Below are 23,188 nucleotides of genomic sequence, written 5' to 3' on the forward strand. Positions count from 1 at the left end.
AAAAGGTAAGTCCTACATAACAGTATTCAAAATTTAAAATTGCACTGAGCTTTTAAAACAGATTAATTTACGGGCATAATTCCATATGGTTTAAAGGTGGAGGAAAAGTAGTAGAGTTCCATATATTTTCCCTATTTACTAATAAATCCACACTATATAATCACTATAGAATAAAAGAACAAGCTATTCACACTATATCAAGATTTCCTCTTACATGGTTAAACATAATGGGATATGATTTTCCCTACAGAATATTTTGGTAATGATGCACTATAATTACTGGGTAATAGTTATTTTTAAATATTTGCCCCTCTCTTCACTCTATCAAAAGAGAAAGAATGCAACGAATCAATGTTTATTTTTTATTTTTAAAGTAAAAAAGTAACCTGGATCTTTCAATTTGAGACATATTTAAAACACAATTTTGGTATAATGCATTAGTCTGACATCATATTTTCTTTTTAAGGACGCAAGAATATACAGTGTTGGTAAGAATTTATAAATCTGTTGTTTCTAATAACACAAAAAGGTGACCGCACTAAAAATATTAATCATAAAAATATTAAATCCACTAATCAATTTATACCTTTCCTGATACACTAGCAGAGCATTATTATGATAACATAATAAACAGATATCCCTGTCACTATACAAGGTTAATGAAATTTAAAATATTTGCCAGGATGGAATCTTCTGAGAATATATATAGAATTACCTTAGTCACACTGAACCACTGAGGGGAAAATTAGTTTATTCATTTACCTCAGCAAACCTCTTTTGGCACATGCGTGAGCCACCTATACCAATTCGCAAGCACACAGCTGCATGCCCATAAATGAGAAGGATGATATATCTATTATAAGAAAAGGGTATACGCAGCTCAACAAAATGCTACAGGATCCTGCAGGCATTGACATTACGACATGAATTTTTATGAGTTTTCAGGGAGAAGAGATATTTCTAATGAAAAGTTGATAAGACCTGACAGCTCTCAGTAAGTGAAATACATACACCCTTGGGCTCTCGCTCACCAAGTCCCCTTTCCACCGGTGGCAAGGCTTTAACTCAGCACCCAGTGATCCCCTGTCGTGTTTAGGGATCCAGGTTCAGAAAGAGGAACCCCATCAAGTCTCAAACGTAAATCTACTGTAGTTACTCCTGAAAAAGTTCTTCTTGCATAATGGTCACACTTCTATTTGAGGATATAATACTAACAAATGATGACAAAAATCATCAGACAAGTGTTAGTCTCCTCTTCACCAATTGATTTGCCACTATTTTCACTATCCGTACTGTCTTCCACATGGGTTATTGGCCTGCCTTGGGGTGACGGGCCGGCACTTAGGGTACTGCCATGAAGAGAATATTGTACTCATAAATGGTACTTGGGTGGACAACATCCTTTTGCTGGCTTAGCAACCACAGAAAGGCAGTGATGGCCTAGAAAGAGAAAGGTAGGCTTCCTTCTCCATTTCTCTCTCCTCATATCCCTAAATACCCATCAGTTCAGCAAAATTAAGTCAGAAAAAAGAATCATTCTCTTTTTGTAAAATGTGCACTAGCAATTGTCTATTAAAAGAAATGAAAAGCATAATACTCCTAATGGGAATGACACTTTTTAATAACTGCCTTATTATTTGAGGATCCACTCAAAAATTAATCAGGGTAAATATCAGAAGCCACATCTAGTTAAGCTGAAATATTTTTAACTGATACCTGTTTGTCCAAAAGTTAGGTTATAGTAAGGAGATGAATTTGTAAGGAATTATGCTTTCAAACAAACACACACCAGAAAAAGAAAACAAACCTTGAAGACTCCCACAAATTACAATGTACTCATGAATAATGCAAGAAGTAGAGCCAAATATACAAAATCATTTGTTACTCTAAGCACACAGGTTAGTGTTCTTTACATAAAGCCCTCAGGTCAAACTGAGGGTCAGGAAAAATCCAAGAGCCAAAACTTAGACACTTGAAAGCCAAACCCTATCCCTGTCACTAACCACTAACTAGAAGACCAGGTACCAACTCCACTTTTGAGTCCTTGGAACACCTGTTCCCTAAGCCGTAAAATTGGGCCACTCCCCTGCATCTCATGGACCTGCAGTGAGGATGAAATAGATGGTGCACAAAAGTACCTAGCACAGCTCCTGCTCATAAAAGGCCCTCGGTGAATGGCACCGGGCAGTAAACACCCTTTCTCCACAAGGCAACCGGAGCAAGGCCAACACCGCTTCTCCCCTGGTCACTCACAGAACCATCTGGTGGCCATTAACAGACACAGGCACGCGCAATCAGGATCCCCCGATCCAAGCCTGACATGTCAGAGCTCCATCAGGAATCAGCTGTGCTCGAAGTTGCAACCAAAAACACCACCATGGTACCCATTCCCTTATTCAACCCCAGCTGCCGGAAAGATTGTGCTCCTGGCTTTGTCTCTCTTTATCAGTTTGCTTTGGTGTTTTATGTTGTTAATGGCCACTGGCCATTTCACATTTGATCTTATCTGGAACACACTCTTCAAGGTTAGGTACTGCAGGGAGAAGGTGAGCATTCCAGGGAAGAGAAACAGAAAGAACAAAGGCATATGAGCTGTTTATTGTGTGTGATGCGTTATCCCCAAAGCTAGTGGCTTCAAACAAACACTATCTCACTTTTACCTCGCATTCTGTGAATTGTGAATTTAAGCAGGCTTCAGTAATTTTGCTCTACATATTTTTTAACATTATTTTTTAAAGAAACTAACAATAAATTGGTAAATCCATTCATGTGACTTTAAGAAAAAAAAATCGGCTCCTCTCTGCTTTTACTGACCCGCCATGGTTAAGAGCACTGGTTTTGAAATCAGACAAACCATAAAAGCAAGTTATCTGATCCCTGTGAGCTTCACTTTCCTTAACTGCAAACTGGAGATATCTCCCACCTTCCTTGCAAGATTACAAGTCGAATTTTAAAAATATAATGAATGCAAAGCATGAGTATGGTGCACAGCACTAGTAAGCTGTTAATAAAGCCTATGCAGAAATGTTTTGTGAACATGTTCAAAAGCTAGAGAGCTACAGAGAATCACCTCTAATTAACATCAGAAAACCTAAATATTTGAGTGAGATACTGCTGCTTCTAGTTCTATTTGAAGGTAATTTAAGTTCCTCGTACTCAAACGTAATGTTTTCTTTTACCTTTTAGGAAGAAATTTGGTCCATTACATCATTAATGACAGATTTTATGTTCTTCCAGTCCAGATGTGAATGTGCAAGGTGTGTACTTTCCAGGCTCAGCCACTTGGGTGGAAACCATTTTTTTCTGGCTTTATATGTTTTTATAGTGAGTTATTACACAGATAATTGAGCACTGCAATTTAGCAACTCATTGTGAAGAAGAGCCACCAGCAATGCTGTCAGGGAAATTAATTAGTAACAGGAAAGAAAGAAGCCATACTTACCAACTATTCATTCACACAAGAAAGTCTTGGTCTTCTTTTCAGAATTTGCTTTTGCAAACATTTTAAAATGTTTGCCCATTCAGCACCCACACCCACTCACACTGGGGCCCCTGCCAGATACTCACCCTGGGAGCTTGAGAAAGCAAAACCCTGGCTTCCTCAGAGCCTCACAGAACATATCACTCCAGAAAAGACACCCTTCACCTCCAAGGACGTCAGTTTGGGACTTTACCCTCTGCTGGACTGGCACTCTCAGGAATTATAGGAAGAGAACCAGGAGCCTTAGACATGTCACTCAGATGTCCAGCCAGCCTGGACTGGTCTTATTCCAGGCAGTTCCACTTAATTGGTAACAAATGCCAGCCAGCAGTGCTAGACTTCTAGAAATTGACTCTTACATATAACTTGAACATTTAATACTTAAAACTAAAAAAAAAAAAAAAAGTTTTTAATCATCTCTTCTTCTTTGAATCCCATTCTGAACTGATCATCTTGACAGGGGGACACAGAATGAATGTGAAAAATTTACACGCTGCATCTATCCATGATCCATGAGACAGAGAGGGGACTCTATTCTATTCTGTTCTGCTTATATCTGTCTTCAAGTGCTAGTGCTCATTTTAAAGTTTCAGCTTCCCTTAAGCTACAGCATAAACTTTCCTCTGTGCATTTATTTATTCAACAAAGATTTATTGCACACTGGGCTGCTGTGTCTACGAAGATAAATAAGACAGGGTCTCTCTCGTGTAGCTTGTAGTCAGGTGAGGAGAGACGACATCACAACATGATGAGGTCAGTGCATTAATAGGGAGGGTGATGCCTATAGCAAGAAGCCACTGACTTGTCGAGGGCAGGCAAAGTGGAGAGATGGATGGAAGCGGGACATCTGAGCTGACGAACGAAGCTCTCGGCGCCTTCTTCTGATTTGTCTGGATCACCATACTTTAATTTTTAGAAAAACTGCACAGAAGGGTAGCACTGAGATTAAGTTTACGGGGCTATAGCATCTCATCTAGGCACTCTGAGTAAATCAAGTTTTGATCATGGGTACAACAGGTATGAAATCTCAATTCACAAAGTCAGGAGTGTGAAACAAAAAATCACTCTTTTCTTGAAATCAAATTCTGATTCCAAGACTCATGGTAAGAAACTGAGTTGCTCCTGGGATGTCATGCAAGAGGGAGCCTATCCTGCTCCTTGCTGAACCCTCTGGCCTACCGGCCTCAAAGGCCCGGAAATTCAGCATGTCTGTGCTTCTATGCCCCAGTGTAGCAATGGAATCCTGGCCAAGGCAGGGAGCCCAGGTTTCTAAAATCCAGCCTTCCTGTGGAAGTGGCCGGCAGCCTCCTCCTTGCCCCACACTGCCTCCGAGAATATCACCGAATCCCATCCCCTATATGCAAGACACAGCAACCTTGACCCCCTTCCCCTTCTGGGGGGATTCACTTTCTTTCTCTCCCTGTTCTCAAAGAGGAATCAGCATCCACCCCAGGAGACACCACATTCTCTCTTCCATAGGTTTCAACTTTTTATAAAGAGACTGAGAAACTCTACTTCAAACTGCTTCAGTTTTCCACTAAGTAAATATGTCCCTAACGGCAAGGAATTACAACCATTCCAGTTCCTGTTTGAAATACCAGAGAAGAGAAAACAGCACAGAGTAAGACATGGGTTTAATCACTTTAAAGAGATTCTTCTGCCACATGAGCCACCCAAACATAGCATGAGAAAGGAGGCCTCGTCTCTAGCGGCAGATAAACACATCCCTCACAGAAACACCCGTACCGCTTCCAGCAGGAGAAACCCTGGACCTCTCCCTGTGTGTGGATCATGAGGTTCCTGCTCTCCCCAAACCACTGTCCTAGCAGCCCATTCATACTGGGAGGTGTGGGAAGTACCATGTCCTTTTGGCACAAAAAAAAATGTCGGCCAGCTCAAATAACAGAAGGGACTTAATTGCTCTCCTCTAAAGAATGGAAAAACGGGGTCCCTTGAGTTTTGTTCTGCAACACAATGAAACTCCAATAAGGTTTTTTTCAAAGTTTAATCTAAACTTGGGAGCGCATTGCCTCCTCAGGAGTCGAAGAATTCTGGAGACTCCAAATACATTTCAATAAGGGCGAATGAATCCCTTAACTTGCCAGAAGACTCAAGTCTTACAGAACAGCTTCTATTCTATCATGCATTAACCAGCTGTCTGAAATTTCTATATGAAAGAGTGGATGTTTCGTTTTCTGAGTTAAGATTAACGGCATAGTTGCAACTGTACATTTCAAAAGTCAATAGTACACAGTGTGGTTATAATAAAAATAACTGGGACAGAGAATCTTTGAAGAACTAGAGGAACTGGTCAGACACTCACACGGGGCCACACAGACTGCTTTCTTAGTTATTTTTCTTGAGGTAAGAGTGAAGGATTAAGACGTGCTGGGCCAGAGAAGAGAGATTAGGGATAAAACTAAGTTTGTTCAGGAGTTTAATGTTAGTTATAAAAGCAGGACTGCCCTAGCCATTCCACCTTGGCTTGGACATGTGTAAGTAACACCGTCTCCTCTAAGTTTTCCCCACTGGTGTTATAAACTCATTTCCTTCAGTCCTCCCTGCTGCCTTGCTTTGTAATTTTGTGTGGCTTTTGGAAGTGGCTCCCACATCAGACCTCATGTCACACAGGGACCGCACTTTGGTAGACTGTGACTGGCAATTGCTAAGTCTTTAGTGAAGGAATTTCCCCCCCCCCCCCATGCTTATAGAATCCTGAAGGAGACAGAAAAAGCCTAAAGAATTTTTAGAGAGTAAGTTTTATCTTCTGTTGGCTCACTTCCCTCCATACCTGCAAACACTGGGAATTAGCTACTAGGAGAAACTGGAGAAACTACATTATAAAATCACAGGATCTGCCTTATAAAATCGGTCACTGTAGTTTGCGGATGCTGAGGACTTAAAGCAAGTGCACACGGCTAAGAAGTCTCTGAAAGCCCCCCGCCCAGCTCAGGGTCCACCACGGGCACAGGGCACAAGCCCTCAGCTATGTCAGAAGCTCTGCCCTGACAAAGGCTACGATTCCTGCCAAAGACCCAGAGGTGAGAACTTCCCCTTAAAGAAGTTAAGTGTACTTCGAGGAGGAAGGGGGGAAAAAAAGATTAAGGGAGTGTTTGACATTTTAGCTAGGCCAAACACATCATTGCTCTAAATTTGGCCAATTTCAAGTACTGAGTAATCAAAAGATATCCCAACGCAAGAAAAGAAAGTGCTAGTCTCAAGAGATATGACCAAAAACAGTTTACCTGGTAAATTCTTACCAAACTGTACTTTCTCTCTAAACTTCACCCTCGCAAACAAAAACAAAAGTTTCCTTAAGACAGTGACTAAAGAACCATTAGTTGTAAAAATTGCTTAATTATCTAGGGAAATATAAATCTTTAAAAAATACTCTTGATTAGAAAGTTACGAAGCCATAAATAAGCTGTACTCGAGAAAATACTACATCCTGGTAGTATATTTTGTACCAATAATTTTAAACCACACTGGCACAAAGAGTCAACCATAAGCATATAGAAAAACCAATTTGCTGATTACTATTCCTTCTAAATATTTTTACTTTTAAAGAAAAAAAGAGATAACTTGCCTAAGACTGCAGCTGCATCTAGGGAATCTATCTGATAGGACAACTTGTTTAATCTGGCACAACCTCCCCTTCTCCTTTCCAGAGGTTACATCTTCAAGGCACCAGGAAAACTGGCTTCCAGATAAATCCCATCAGGTTGATGAGTCTGAACTTGGTTCTCTCCCCATACCCACCTTCAGTTTGAATCCTATTTTCACTTATTGACAGTGCACTGTGCACATTCAGGTCAACTCACTGTGTGTGCGTCCTGTCTACTAACCCGACTGTATGTTGCTTTAGGCACTGACCAGATTTTTTATTTCCTTTGCATCTCCCTTCCCTCCCAGCCTCCAACTCCTACAGAGCTTTGCAAGCAGGAAGGTTCAATAAATACCTCTTGACTTAAAAACAACTGTGCACTTTCACACCAACTCTGCCCCACAGCAAGAAGTGTTAGTAGCAGCCTGGGTACCAGACAGGAGTCCTACCCCTCACCTCCAATGAAGACATCTTCGCCATCACCTGTTATGGAAACAGCATGCTAAGATGACATCCTTACTTCCCAGGACACTACATGCACCCATCTACTACTTTAATATGTCTTCCCTTTCTGCCCTTCAAATGTGCAGGCCAAAAGACAAGAGAGGCGCCGCAAAAAAAGAAAACCAAGAAGTTGACTTTGCTTGGCTCACTCACCACCCCTGTACTATAATACCAGATATATATAACTCCAGCCTGCAAGCATAGGTTAAAGTAAGCTCTGTGCACAAAATCCCACTGTAATGAAGCCTTAATTTTCTACAATATCGTAAGTAAGCAGCTGTTTTAAACACAAGCTGAAGGCTGCTCTCCTCAAAAGTCAAATTAGTCTGACTGCCCAAGACCTTAAACTAATGCTTTAAAAGTCATCAATCCATATTATAAGTTTAGAAACAAAATTTTTGACACCCATGAAACTTAACTTTAAAATAAAACTACATCTTACCGGCAATTTTGTTATATAATCCGCCACTTTTCATCCGAGCCCACAGAGAAAGCAGCAGTGGTAATTAAATTTACATCCTTAGATGTCCTTAAGTGTCAAAATAAATTTCTAAAAACTGCAGGTAACAGTATCTGAACAATTCAAGAAAGTGCCCATCTGATTACAGGCTTTTCAGGAGTACAAAGTGAGCACCCCTGATGTTTCTCAGCAGGGCTTATACCTATCATTATGAATTCCCTTGATAAACCTGTATTTATCATTTAAAAAAATCTGTGTTTCTCTTTCCTTTTAATTACCACAGACAATCTCTAAAGGGACACCGAATGAGTCTCTGATGGAAACATCCTCATTGCTAGAATTGCTATAAACAATTTTGATGAGGCCTCTGCCATTTCTTTAAAAGAACAAATTGCACAAATTCCACACTCAGCCTTAACCATCTCATGAGAGGAGAGAGAGAGACAGGGAAGAGAGAAGAGAGAAAACAAAAAGCTCGCAGCACAGTGATTAAAAACATCCTCCAGTTGGAGTAATGCAGCCACCCTTCCAAACTGTGGATTTGAGTTCGGAAAAGATAGAGCCCCAAAAAACACACATGAAAGCGTAGGTTCCCAATGGAACCAGAACACGCGGCAATCACTTAAAGCCTCATCTGTAGAACTACCAATCCTATCATCTAGGTTAAACTAAAAGAAAATGCATGGGTAAATTTAAAATCTGCTGGTGAAGGAGAGACAAGACCATACAAAAAGAAAATTTATTACACAAAAAAAATGTTTGAACCAATGGCACCTAGTTTTTATTATTTCTATTAATAGTCCTTGGTTAATTTAAAAAGGCATTCTGATGGATTTTCTGAGGTAACCACCTTCTTTTTTTCTAAATTGAGGTGTAATTGCCATATAACTTTAGTTTCAGGTATATAGCATGAGTCAATATTTGTATATATGATGAAATAATCACCACAATAATCACCATACTCACAAAAGTCTAGTTAGCATCCATCACCATACTTACGAAACTTTCTTTCTTGTGATGAGAACTTTTAAAATCTACTCTTAGCAATTTTCACATATGCAATCCAGTATTAACCATAGCCTCCATGCTGTAAGTACATCATATCCCCGGGGCTTAGAACTGAACTGAAAAGTGAAGAAGATACTGCTTTGTGTTAAAATAACTTGCCACCATATGTGAAGGAGTCTTGGGCATCCATGAAGGTGTCCTAAGGACAAAAAGGGTCACTGACACATCTCCAGGACGAGACCCAGAGCCAACATGGGTCGAAGGCTGAGTGAGTTCCTTCTCCTCCAACTCACCTGTTCCCTAACTCAGAACACCTGAGGCCAGGGCCCTGCTCATCCAAATATGCAAATGTTGAGAAGTAAGCCAATGATTACTCATGCCACAGTCAGCCATCTCCAAAAGCTGCTATATTGCCCTCAACACTATAGAGCAGACTAGCCTTCAGTCCTCTGAAAGGAACCTCAACATAAACAGAAAGCTAGAGGCAGCACATCCCAGCTGGCAGGCGCAGCTGAGAGAGCCAGAAGGCCCAGGTGCTGATCCTTGTTTCCCACGCCGCCCGAGGGAAACACTCAACCTCTCCGGGGAAAGGAAAGCACAATGCAAGCAGCCTTTGACTCTACTCTCCAAAATGCTACTCTCTCCATCATTTCTAGCATGATTATCCCATTAATAGGACTTTATCATCCCATTCTGACGGGTAATTGGCTTTCGTAGATTGAACTGGAAGCTGAATCACTATATGAAACTATCTCTATGAGACTTCGAACTCCAAGTTCCAAACAACTGACTTTTAAGCAAAATTACAAATCAACCCTGATAGTTCAGGCTAACAGCTTAGGCTTGAGTTGCCAGCCTCTGGTAATCAATCAATCAATCAATCGACTGGTAAAACACAACTTCTAATAGGTTCTGATTATTTTTATTTTTATTTTCCAATTACAGTCGACATACAATATTAATTAGTTTTAGGCGTACAGCATAATGATTAGACATTTATATACCTTACAAAGTGATCACTCTTATAAATCTATTACCCACCTGACACGATACATATAGTTACTAAAATATTATTGACTATATCTCCTATGTCGTACTTTGTATCCCACGGCTGCTTTTATAACTGGCAATTTGTACATCTTAATCCCTTCCCCCTTTTCATCCATCCTCCCGACCCCCATCCCATCTGGCAACCATCAACATGTTCTCTGTATGACAGAGTCTGATTTAACCTAGCAAACAAACTTCAATCCACTTCCAGGGCTGAGCAGCCAAGATCCAGAACAGTACAGGAGGGCCCTGCTGCCTGGAGAAGCAGAGACCATACAAATCTTTTAAATGAAAGAATAACTTTTAAAGATCAGAAGCTGTTGGACTAGCACATGGGAATGGCAGACTTGCAATGTGACATGTGGCCCAAAGAGAGTAATTCCAGGCAGCAAGCGAATCTTAAATCCAAGTCTTTATTGTTTGGAGCCTATGGTAAAAAATCCTATTCTGCCACTGACCTAAGGATTTGCAGGTGGTTCTATGGGGAAAAGATACAATTCTGAGGTCAGAGTTTCCAGGAGCTACCACCAAAAAAAAACAAAAAAACAAAAAAACAAAAAACGAAAAAAAAAAAACATCCTTTATAATTGCACCTAGAACAATAATTTCGAGTGCGCACAATAGTATGCTACAGCATCAAGAGAAATGCAAAACTGATCTTGTTAGCCAGAGTTAAATTCCCTTGAAGGAACTGAGAGGCACCCTCAACATTTATTCTGATGACTGACAGAATAATTTTAAAAGATGAATAAAAGTAAAACATAACCATATTTCTTCTGTATGTTTAAGTCAGCATAATCTGAAAGAATTCATGAGTAAGTGTCCTTGTGAGAATTCTTTTCAAGACAGTTTCTATTCACAAATCAGAAAACAACTATCAAGTTTGTCAAAAGGAAAATGTGACTGAACAATTATGTAACAAATTATATACCAATGACAACTTTAAATTTTTAAATTAATGTTCCCGTAGTAAAAGGTAATGAACTGGACCTAGACTTGAGAAGGACCTCTTATTTCATCACCAGTGAAGATCATGAAGGTTAATAATTGGCCTAGCAAGAAGCCAAGGCATAGTTCAGATCTCCCAACTCCTGTGCCAACTCGCATCCACTGCAGATCAAATTGCCAGAATCCCTGCAACCCATTTCCACTGACAGCAGCTCTATTTGGAGCCCTGATGAGTACTACCCAGTGTCACTGTTAATATTTTAAGGCTAGTTGTCTATACATCATCAGAATTAATTCCTTTAAACATGTAGCTACAAACGGCTTACTACTAGAAGTATTATTGTAATAAATACCAAAAATTATCTAAATAACAAAAACAGTTTCCCAAAGCCAACAGGAAAATAAGTATTGATTTATAGTCAAAACCCTTCATTTGTAGAAACCTACTCAGCCATTAACTGATGACCTAAAACCCAGGATCATAGCTTTAAATCTTAGCCCTGACCTCAACAAAAGTTCTATAGGCAGACACTTAATCCAAATTCTTAAAAACCAAATGCTAAGCGGTGTTTCATTCCTTTAACTGTCATTGTGTGCCACATATAGGCTCTGTGCTAGGCTCTGGGATACAGAAATGACCAAGAGACTAGGACCTTAAGAAATGCACCAGTGTTCCTCAACTGTCTCCTCAAACCCTCCTCTCCCAGACTCTTCCCACTATTCTCCTCCTCACTTGTACAACGTTGAGAGGGTCCCTTAACTACAGCACAGTAATTAAGTGAATAAATAGCAGGTAAAACACTCAGAATGGTGTGTTGACACAGCATTTCTATTTTGTGCAATGTACCATTATCCACTATATTCTATCCACTCTCCCTATTGCAGAGATGGGAGCTGATATGACATTGTTCCCACCATGAGGAGTTCACAATCTAAGGGGTGGAGGGGAGAGAGGGATGGGGGGAAGAGAGAGAGTAACAATCAATTCGATTACAAAAAGAAATGTGTACAAAACAGGAATGAGAAAACATTTGAAATAACATCAGAAAAGGCTGTGCAAACTGTTAAGCAATGTACGAAAATTAACAATACATACATGATCTGGCGTGCCCCAGGAACAAAGGTAGCGCAGCACAACCCTCAGAAAAACAGACCTCATCTTGCCATCTTCAACTTCAGCTTGCCAACTTCAACGGCACATGCAATTTTATACTCACTTTCTACCTCTTCTTATACACTTTTATGTCTTCAATAGTCTTCGAAGATGATTGACGCACAAAAAGAGAACCCTAAAGCGCTACAAGATGTCCAATCATTAAAAAAAATCTAGCTTGCTCAGCACAGAATAATAAAGCAGGAAAACCGCGCCACGACATTATAAGGAAAAAAAGGTAAGCAACAAAGTGAGAACAAAGAGAACTTTCAAATTAATTGCTGGTGAATCATAAAATTCAGTAACCACAAAAGGCCTTTTCCCCCAAACGTTCTGTATAATAACGGTTTAACTACAATCTTCCTACTAAAGTGGTTTCTCATGTTCTTTTAAAAATTCCAATGACCCAGCTATAGATGAGAAGGGGAGGAAAGAAACAAGAATGAATTAGAACAAAGAATGACAGGTAACCTAATACACAGAAAGTGATGACTCAGAAATAATTTTAAAGTAATTTAAAACAGTATGATATTAGCAGGTCACAAAAGTGTCATGTTGCGACTACGCTGGCATAAATCTTCTCAACTGGTCTTATTCCATAATTTTAAAACTGTTGCCCTCAGCTTTCTCCAGGTGGAAATGTTTTAATTTCAAAAGTCGAACTCTTGGAAACAAAAGTGGTACTGACATTTTAATAAAGAAAACCAAGCAGGTTCAAAGTTGTAATTTCCATTTTACCTCGTCCTCCTAACAGAAAATTTGCACCGTAGCTAGGACCCACCTATCACCAATAACTTTAGGATTAAAGTTATTCCTAAAAGGTCTTAGAGGCACTTTCTGAATCACAGTCCTCTTCCCAGCCAACAATGAACAGGGGTAGCTTATTAGGGTAACTTAATCAATGCCCATAAAACAAAAAACCCAAGGAATTCCAAGGAAATAAACTGGTATATTTAATGAAATTTACAAAGTTAATGTTGCGAACAATAGATAAATAATTTAAAGTAGCAAAATGTAGGGCAAAGGGAAGACAGTCTTTCTTACTTGACAAGTAGTCTTCATCCTGCGCTGTCATGCTCACTCTCAGTCTTTAAATTAAAAGCCGTACTGACTTTACATGGTGCTTCTACTTACTAGTCTGATACGAGCCACAAGAACCGAGAAGTTCAGCATTTTCTTGGGTCTTCCTAATACGCACTCTACTCCTTTGAGATAAGTCTGAAGTTCTTCTCCTTAGGTAAAACTTTTCAGTGGTCCTTTCTCTCCAAACATGCACTTGGGGCTGCCCTTTTCCCTGCAGCAATTCTCCCCTCCTCTTCTTGGCCACCTCTAAGCATCTGAGAGGATTCCTCTCCGAATGGCCCTTTTTAAAAACAAAAAGCCTGGAGTGATGATGGCTGCAATTAAGCCTCAGGTGATTTCAATTAAGCACTCCAGCTAAAACAAAGGAGTGATAAAGCAAATTTGGTGAGTTTGTGTGTATAGGAGCTACAGATTCCTATGGAACTAATTCGTTCATTAAGAATCTATTTGTAAAAATAATCATTTAACCTTTATACACAAAATGGATTTCATCACAACTGCATTCTATTTCAATACCTTAATGTACTTGAGCTAGCAGTGTTTGCCCTAAGAAGCAATTTAAAATTTGTAACTTCTGTAAATGTAAGTCTGAACGACAGTGTACAATGACATAAGATTTTAACCACCAATTCTAACCCAATTTTACTTTATTTCCTACCACTGATGAGGCACTGGGGCCCTTCCTGCACTACAGAAGAAGGTACAGATATCTCCCAATAAAGAAATGCCTGAAAAGACCAATGTTAACACCAGGAGCATAGGATATGATGGTATTAAAACAAATATAGAAAGGCAAAAAAAAAAAAAAAAAAAAATCAGCCAGGATGGAACTACAGACCTAATTTCTCAGCTTATTAAATAGCAGCTGACCAAGTTCTAAGTAAAAGGCCAAAAGACCTGTGAGCTTGCTGTCCACCAAAAACATCGTAAAATTACAAGGCACATTAATATTAAATTTTCATTTTCTGCATGATAGCCTATGAAATTTCTTAAGAAAAGAAAGCCAATTTGTCAGCATTACCACCTCCTCTCCTTCCTACCTCTCCATCTCCCCCTCATCCCAATATCAGTACAAAGATTTAGGCCAAAAGGTTCAGCAGAAGTAAGTACGATAATCAAAATTATATCGACTGTGTCCAAGAGAGGAATTGATGGTTTAGCAGAGAAGTACAGGCCTAGAGTACAAATTTATAAGCTGTCTCACAGACACATGTTCCTAGTTATGAATTCAGATCATTAAATAAGCAGTGTAGCTTTCCATTAAGAGAAGTTGGAGGAGCCACCAGAAATTTCACACAAGTTCTATACACTGAAATGTGACTTTCATGCATGTGTACCGCTGACCACGGTCCTGAACGTGTCACACTTAGGGAAGAGTTTTCTCTCCTCACCCTGGAACCGTAGGTGGCTACGGCCCAACCCTTCCCAGGAATTCTAAACCAGGTGAGAGAGCACTGAGAGAAAAGGGCAAAGAGAAGGAAAGAAACGAGTACACAGCAGCTGTGGGAGAAAGAAGTTTCTGCCAGATGATATTTTATGCTACGTTTCACCCAAAAATAACATTACGAGATAAAAAACCAGACACAACGTCAGAGATATAAAAGAGAATAAGAATCTTTGAACTAAATGATGCAAGATGTATAAATGTCAACCTGAACAGGTAAACGGGCTGCTGTCACCAGCCATTTGAGTTACATCAAAAGTGCTCCTGGGTTATTTGCATCTTTGCCTTAAAACTTGGCTTACACTGTTCCAAAGAGACAAAACAGAATTTTCTTTGGGCAATTTATATACATGATTTCTTACATCTTTAAAAGTTCTACCACATTTCTAACAGTGCTTCTCTGCAAAGTTAGGGTGGCCCCTGGGCCACTTGCCTCACCTCCCACCCCTAATGCTTCTATGAACTGAAGTTGGCATCCAGAAAAATCTCTGAATTTCCTTGTTACTTTCTTCTCAGACCCCAAAGCTTTCCCTAGGAAGCTTAAGTAAAATACATGGTCATCTCACCAGCCTCTCCACACGGCTGACATGCTGCCTTCTGACTAATTCCCTGGGTGCAGCTGGTACTTTACATGTTCAGAGTCTTTTAGGATATTATTTAATAAATTATCACTAAGAGCAGGTTCCATGAGCAAAAGAGAGATAGTATCTTAACAGAAAGGTGAATGAGCCACACACCATAAAGCTTTGCTGTTGGTACATCATAAGAAATGCTCTGTCAATGAAATTAAAAGTGATAACTATGTTTCTTATCTACCTACTCATGAATGAAAGGGCCTACCAGGACTATCAGCAAAGCATAATGGTAGCATAATCCATCAGGGAAGGGACCTCTCAGCTTCTGCTATTCCTGACTATGACACTGATATTCTGCATAAACCAGCATTTCCATACTCAGTAATAATAGCAAATAACATCAGCTCTCATAACAACTCCCTATAATAAATATTGGCATGTCCATTTTACAAATGAAGCAACAGTTGCAGTATTAATAACCTTTCCAAAGTCACATGGCTATAAGTGGCTGAACCAAGGTCATTATTCCATACCTTTAGGCTCTATAGACCCTGATCCCAGAACAGAGAAACACTGGCTGCTGGCTTTGAAGGGATGAAGGAGAAGACACAAGCCAAGAATGTGAGAACGTGATTATAAGTGGCATGGGTTGTCTTCCATCTAAACAGCGCGATCATCTCTTCTAAGATATGCACGTGCATATATACACGCGAACACACACCACTTAGTTTTCTCCAGTGCCAGGCCACCTGATTATAGACCATGCTCATTGTGAGAAATTTTGGACCAAGATTCTTCCTACAGTTTGTCCTCTTTGGACCCTCCATCATCGTACTTCTGTACCCTTCCTCACAGAGACAAACTAAAAAACGACTGGAATCATACACAGTATCTCCTGTGTCTGAGGGGACAGGCAGCCTTTGTCACTGGCTCCAAAAGGCTGGCAAAATATAAATATCTGACACTTCTTAGAATACCTCAGGTCAGAGGTGGAAAGGGTAAAAGCCCAAGTTCTTTGATGCTGGCCCTTCCTTCTCCAGGAAAATCCAAGCAAGCAAGCTAGGCTCCGGTAACACAAATTGGCTCACAACCACCACATTCCTGTCAACAGAGACTCTCACACAGTTTCAGGCCGATTTCTCCTCACATTCACCTCAGGTAAATGGAAATGAGCATTTGCAAGGCCCTCTTTTCAACTCTATTCATGTTAATAAAGTTTTCCTTTGGGAAAATATGAGGCTTAAGGCAATATTACAATGAAAATTAGAATTAATGTTCACACTAAGATACTCTCTTGAATAGACCTTAATTCTTTTCCTATTTTATTTCACATGTGCTTAGCCCCATTCCATCTACACACCATTTATTAAATGCCATCTTCTCAGGTTATCAGTTCCAAACCTGGAACATTAAAGCGGGCTACGCCAGCAGTTCCCAACAGGTGAGCTGCACGCTGCCCAGCGCTCCCAAAATACAAATCTGATCGTGTCATTTCCTTGCTTCAAATCCTTTAGTGGCTTCCAATGCCATCAGAATGAAGTCCAGGAGGCTCTCCCAAGCATCATCTGATGCCATGCTCTCCTGTCCTCCCTGCCAAAACCAGATTCCTCAGACCCACCATCCTGTCTTCTGCTTCAGGACCTCCCACAACCTGCAACACTCTTACGTCTTCCTCTCTCCCCGCTAACTCCTAGTCATCCTTTAGGTCTCAGCTGAAACATGAACTTCCTCTAAGGCAGTTCCCATCTTCCATACTAAATGAGTTACACAGTATGGTCACACATTCCCTCACAGTCTGTTCCCCCACACGCCATTTACCACCTTTGAAAATAATCAATTAATAATCATGTCTTTGGTGACTACCACCTCCACTATACTAGAAGCTTAGTGAGGTCAGAGCTATCTCAGTCTTGTCTACCTACGTGTCCTCAGTGCCCAGGTGTTTCAGAGTCAGACTCAATGTCTATTGGCTGAGCGATTTTCTGAACTTGTGGCTCTCACTGAAGTCGTGAGTCAAAAAGCAGACTAAATAGTATACATGCCAAGATTTATGTACTTTTTAAAAAATAATATGTAGCTACTGTGAATAATAAAATACAAATTCAATAAAAAGTTTGACTGAATTCATGATTGCTCTTTGCTATATACCCTCTTAACTAATTAACACTAGAAATTCATCTACTGCATTATAGTCATGTGAGGGACCCCACACATACACATCCAAAATAATAGCAACGGCAGTCCTCAAACTCATACACCATTTAATAGAACAGTTAAATGACATCCCGTAATTGTATCTATTGTTAATGAGGGAAACTGATCACAACTATGCCAATAAAACAAATCCTTGAGTGTAGTAGTGTATAAAGGAGTCACTTTATATTGCGTTGAAAATGCTTTTAACTACTAAGCTTTTTTTTTTTTTAATCTGTCACTCTAAGAATCTCTGAAAGTTTTAAGTTTGAATACACAGTGAAAAGTGGAGTTAAAACACAAGTTCCCTCAGGCATTGTGAGTGGGTCCTTGGGGATTTGACTGTGTTGAAAATTTACCTGGAAAAAATGATCATAACATGTTCACTATGATCCATGAGGGTTTTTTGATAAGAGATCTAGAAATTTAAGCATAATTCACAACAGACAAAACAAATGAATACACACACAGTCACCCTTCAATCAAAACGTACAACTATTTTCAAAGATGCCATTTTTTTCCTCATTCATTCCAAATATACTTACTGAGCCCTACTAATAATATATTAGAGGCAATATGCTAAGCATTCAAAGACAAACGTCCTGTCTTCAGGAGTTCAGTGACAAGGCAAATGGCACTGAGGACTTTGAGTCATCACAAAGTTCTTTGGAAAGGAACAGGGCAGGTGCCTAAAATCAAAGCTCAGAAATGTTGTCAGAGGAATGACCTCCAATCTAAATTGCTGTGACTGTCAGAAATACAGCTCACTACCCCTCAATACACACAGATCCCAAATCCACAGTCTTAGGAAAGCAGTGGTAAAGTCAGAGGCAGTTCATTTAAACAAAAAGTCAACCGCCAACTCTAATTAATGTGTTTGACATTAAGTACATAAAAACTACAATCATTGCCATGGTATTAACTAAGCACAGGCATACCTCCTTTTATTGAGCTTCGCAGATGTTTCATTTTTCCCACATAGAAGGCAAGATCCACTACCAGAAACAAAATTACAACTCGCTTTATTGCAATATTCACTTAATTGCAGTGGTCTGGAACTGAACCCACAAAACCTTCAAGGTCTGCCTATATTCTTTTTAAGCACCAAAAGCTTAAAGGGCTGATTTGAGTCTATGATATTTTGTAAGTTTACACAAATATTGATAAAATACGAAATAGGTCAAACATATGTCATTACTAGATATATTTAAAACTGCTTTAACAAGGTTGTCAAAAAAGTACCACTGCAATAATACACTATAAACTTGAATTTTGCTGCTTTTTAAAAAGTCATGCAATAAGTTAATATAGAAAAGAAACTTTGGGAAAAAATAACTCTCCCAAGCTAGACATAACAATTTTAAAGTCTAAATGAACCTCTTTCCATTTTATAGGTTGCACTTGAGCCTTTTAATGCTTTATACTCAGTGATTTGCTATACAACACTAACAGTATCTTGCTATAATACAACCTGATACAAATAATAACTGTTTCCAACCTTCTACTAATAAAATGAGAACAAAGTGAATAGACAGCCTCAGGTTCTCTGAAAGTAGATCACAAATTAATTATGCATAAATAAAACAAGTCGGATGGAACTTATACTTCCATTTCACAAAGTTTTTATCACATATTAACTTGAAAAATTAATATTTACTTAGCACTCAATTCTATATGGTAGATACTGTACTAGGATTAAATTAGATGGTGTGTCTAAAGTGCCTAACAACTCTGTAGCTATTATTGCCCATTTAAGAGGTGAAAAAACTGAGGCTTACATTAGTTGAATGGTCTACAATTCCATATCTAGTTAAGGAGACAGAGATAAGAACCAAACTCAGGTCTTTCCATAAACTGAGTATTTGTAACCCAGCATTCCTGACTGAACCCTCTGGAATAGTATCTATAACTATATGTGTTTTCTGAGGACAGGATGGAGAGCTTTCATTAGATTCTCAAAAGGCCCACAATCCACCACCTTCCCAAAAGGTTAAGAACCACTGCATCATATCATCACCAGTGTAAGAACCAGAAAATATACACAGAACTTCAACCCCTTTCACCAGGACTATCACGTCTTTACTCCTGGGGCCCAGGAGAGGCGAGGAGAGGGAAAGAATCTTACAGTTTTTTCACTTTAAAATTCTCAGAGCAAATCGAGATTTCCACTCCTGGACAATTTCCAGCTTCCCCTACTACAGGTTAAGTTACCCAGTAAATTGCAATGCTCTTATCAGTTTACATTTCAATTCTGAGATTTCACAAATACTGACCAATGCTATTTAGTCATTCCACTTTCCAAAATGTGTTTCAAGCAGCCAAACCTCTCCACATTACCTGTGAAATAAGCTATCATTATATTCACTTCAGAGAAAGTAAAACACTGTCACCCTGAGGCCAGGCAATAAATCAGCTACAGAATCCAGATCAAAAGTGAGATGTTCCCAACTTCCCCTACCTGGGATGTGTAAGACCATGTCAGGTACCACGGAGCACCTTCCCAGCTACATAGAAAACACAGTGAACTAACTCTACTATACCCTCTACCAACAACAATACTAAATTAGAATCTAGCCGAAAATCAATAGGTTAAGGCATATCACCATGTACCCAGTGGCAAGTGTGCTCATCTCTGAAAGTTGAGACAGATGTCACAGGGCGAACAAATGTGAAAATACATGCCTCGCATCTTCAAAAGGAGATGCGACATTTGCGGAACCCTGGTTCAGTCAAAGGTTTGGTCAGATAACTCCGTGGTGGGTGTGGCTCTAAGTTTAACTCCTGGCATCTTATCCCTAGAATAAATCTGAACTCTGGATCCAAACTAAAACCTGATCAGAACATGGGAGTATACCTTGGTCAAATTATTAAACTGAATTTCAGATGAATGGAACAAGTCATCCAAGATCTCACAACTCAGGAGCAGAGACAGTTCTAGAAAACAGGTCTCCAGACAGGCTTCTAAGAGGAATTGGAGAATGGGTCATGTTACTGCCAGAGAACTGGCCAATGACCAGCTAGGGTTGGTTTCACCTCTGCCAGGCTAGGACCCAACCCCTTTCACTTTGGACAAGATACATAGTTTTTGCCTCCAGAGTGGGGTCCCAGGGGGTTACTGTCAGAGCAATGGCCTCAGCAAGCATCTTCTGAGCCCCATCAGAGAGAAGGAAAATATCACTCTGGCACTGAGGAATTAACTTCACAAGGATTCTGTGTTAGGGTGATGTTTTATTTATGGCCCTGCCTAATGAAGATGACTTCTCAAGAGAAACGCCCAAAACAATCTTAAAAACGTGAGGAAGCTTATGCTTCCTGAACTGTTCCCCAAAGAAAGAAAGAAGAAAAAGCCCAGGGGAAGCAGGCGGAGGGCACCAGACTCATATTGTCAATGTGCCACTCAAAATGCCACTCACAAGTTTAGGACGAACATCCTTCCAGGAAAACAGGATGGACACAGTCCCCGGAAGACGATGAGCCCTATTGAGTTTGGCGACCAGCGCGCACCTAGGCACCCTGAAACAAGTCCGAATTGAAGCTGCAGCCACGCACTTCAGCGCCACCGGCGGATTGCTGGGAGTCGTCCTCTCCACAAGGACCAAAGTGGGGACAGTCCCGGGAGGCTGGCGCCACTGAAACCCCGCCGTGCAACTCGCACCCGTTTCCACCCCTCATCACACCATCTCTCCTTCTCGCACCCATCCCCTCACCACAATGTCCCTTGACTCAAGCGCTTTAGTGAGAAGCAATGCCCACTTCGGAGAATGAGACCTTAGTAGTGAGGACAAGCCGGCGTCCAGATCATATCCATTTACAGACCCACCGTAGCAAATACAGCCGGTAAAGAGTTTGCTGCTTTGACATTTTCAAAGCACACTGTCAAGTAGCGCATGTAGACACACACACACAGAGGTAACAGCCACGGGGGATGACCCACAGGGAGGCTCCTAAATGTCATTCCCCCAGCTCGGGAAAGAGCACTTGGGGACCCTCCTACTCTCCATGCCCCAGCGCTCCCGGCCCCCCCCCCCCGCCCGTGTGCTAGGTGGAATGCTGGGTTCGCCCCGCAGCCGGGACCAAAGGGGCCGCGGTGGGGGAAGGCGGCGCCCACCTCCTCGTCCTGCTCCTCCTGGGACGCAGGCGGCGCGGCTTCTCCGAGGGGTGGCGGCTGCGCACGGACTCCAAGCTCCAGCACCACGCGCGCGGGAGCCCACGCGGCGAGCGGCCGGGTGCCCAGGGCGCCGCCCGGCGGCGGCGGCGGCTGCAGGCGGGAGAAGCCGCGGGGCTCCCCTTCCTCCGACAGAGTTTCTGAGCCCGAGGAGGACTCAGCCGAGGAGGCGCCGGGCGAGGACGCGGCGGCCACCGCCAGGACGGGAGTCCGGACGCCGTGGCTGCTGCAGCTGCGGGGCACCGGCTCCGGCGCCTCCGAAACTTTCTCCCCCATTTCCCTCTCCGGCCCAAAGTGCGACCCGAGGGGTGATGGGCGCGCTACACGCACTCCGCTCCTCCCCGGGAAGCCGCAGGCTGCTCGTCTCTAGCTCGCTCTCGCTGTCGCTCCCGGGCGGCGGGGAGCCCCGCCGGCGACTACATGACCGCGGCACAGTCGCCAGAGCCCGCCACTAACTTAGCAGCTGCCCGGGCCCGGTGACACATGGGGGCTCCCGTGCGCGGGGACATGCCAGCTCGGCTCCGCACGCCGCGCTCCACAACCCTCCGGCACTCCGCGGAGCCGCGGGGACTGCGGCTTCTCGAGCAAAACCTGCCTACGGGACCGAGCGGCGCTGGCGGAGGAGACGGGCAGCCCGGGGAGCCAATGGCAGCGCGGGCGCGCCGGTGGGCGGAGGCTGCGGCGCCCCCGGCCGCGCGGGCGTCAGGTAGGGGGGCGGGGCCGAGGCGCGGGCTCCTGGCTCAGGGTTCTGGGACCCAGGGCGAGGCGCGGGTTCCGTGGAGCATGGGCGTGGAGTCCGGAATCCAACCCAAAGGTTCGGACGCTGAACTTAGCAGAGGAATGACTGGCATGAATTAGAACGTAAGGAGATAGGCCGAGAGGGTCGTAAGACTTTGGGCAAGAACTGGACTTTGTTTCGAAAAAATGGAATTGAGGAAACTGGCCAGAAGTAGTATCAGGGCTTTAATGGTAAAAAGAAACACACGCACGGTCACGCACACACACGCACCCTCCAACGTGCTGGAGGGGAAAGGGGAAACTTCGTGGTATAGTGAATGGCTCTAATAAGAGCTGATCTCCAATCCTGGACCCTCCATTTAAGCTCCTTAGACCTCAGTTTCCTCAGCTGGAAATGGAGATGTGTAACTGCCTTGTCTAGCTATGGGCAGATTTAGAGCAAATATATATAAAGCTTCAGCAGACTGCCTGGCTTAGACACATGGAGAGTTTTCAAAAAACTATTTTCTTCGTTTCTGTTTATAAATTAAAACGTTAAGTCAAAGATTTACCTTCTGAAAGGAAGGAAAATAACTACATTTAATTAGGACCAAGAATATGCCCAGCACAGTACCAGTCCTAGACAAAGCTGAATGAGAAAGGGCTCTGTGGCCTCTCATCACCTCTCTCCACATCAGTTAAGCAGAGGATGAAGAGTTCCCATTTTCAATTCATTTTCTCTTAGCCCTGGATTGTAAACCAGCAAGATGCAGCACCAGGTGCTTCATTTTCTTTACCTCTAA

At 41.7% G+C, this 23,188-nt stretch overlaps 1 protein-coding gene across 7 annotated transcripts in view; it reads right to left on the reverse strand.

Moving 5' to 3' along the window:
- Positions 1–22,219, reverse strand: part of MAST4 (microtubule associated serine/threonine kinase family member 4) — a 509,369-nt gene extending 487,150 nt beyond the window's left edge. For 4 of the 7 annotated variants that reach the window (XM_016158121.2, XM_016158120.2, XM_016158119.2 and 1 more), the window contains exon 1: positions 21,612–22,219. In XM_016158121.2, coding sequence (XP_016013607.2) covers positions 21,612–21,944 — 333 coding nt within the window. In that variant the 5' untranslated portion in view covers positions 21,945–22,219. The remainder of the gene's footprint in view (positions 1–21,611) is intronic. The other 3 variants (XM_016158123.2, XM_016158122.2, XM_016158124.2) reach the window with 1 other exon arrangement.
- Between the last annotated feature and the right edge of the window lie 969 nt (positions 22,220–23,188).

Source organism: Rousettus aegyptiacus, unplaced genomic scaffold (assembly GCF_014176215.1).
Source record: "Rousettus aegyptiacus isolate mRouAeg1 unplaced genomic scaffold, mRouAeg1.p scaffold_m13_p_8, whole genome shotgun sequence".
Taxonomy (NCBI): domain Eukaryota; kingdom Metazoa; phylum Chordata; class Mammalia; order Chiroptera; family Pteropodidae; genus Rousettus; species Rousettus aegyptiacus.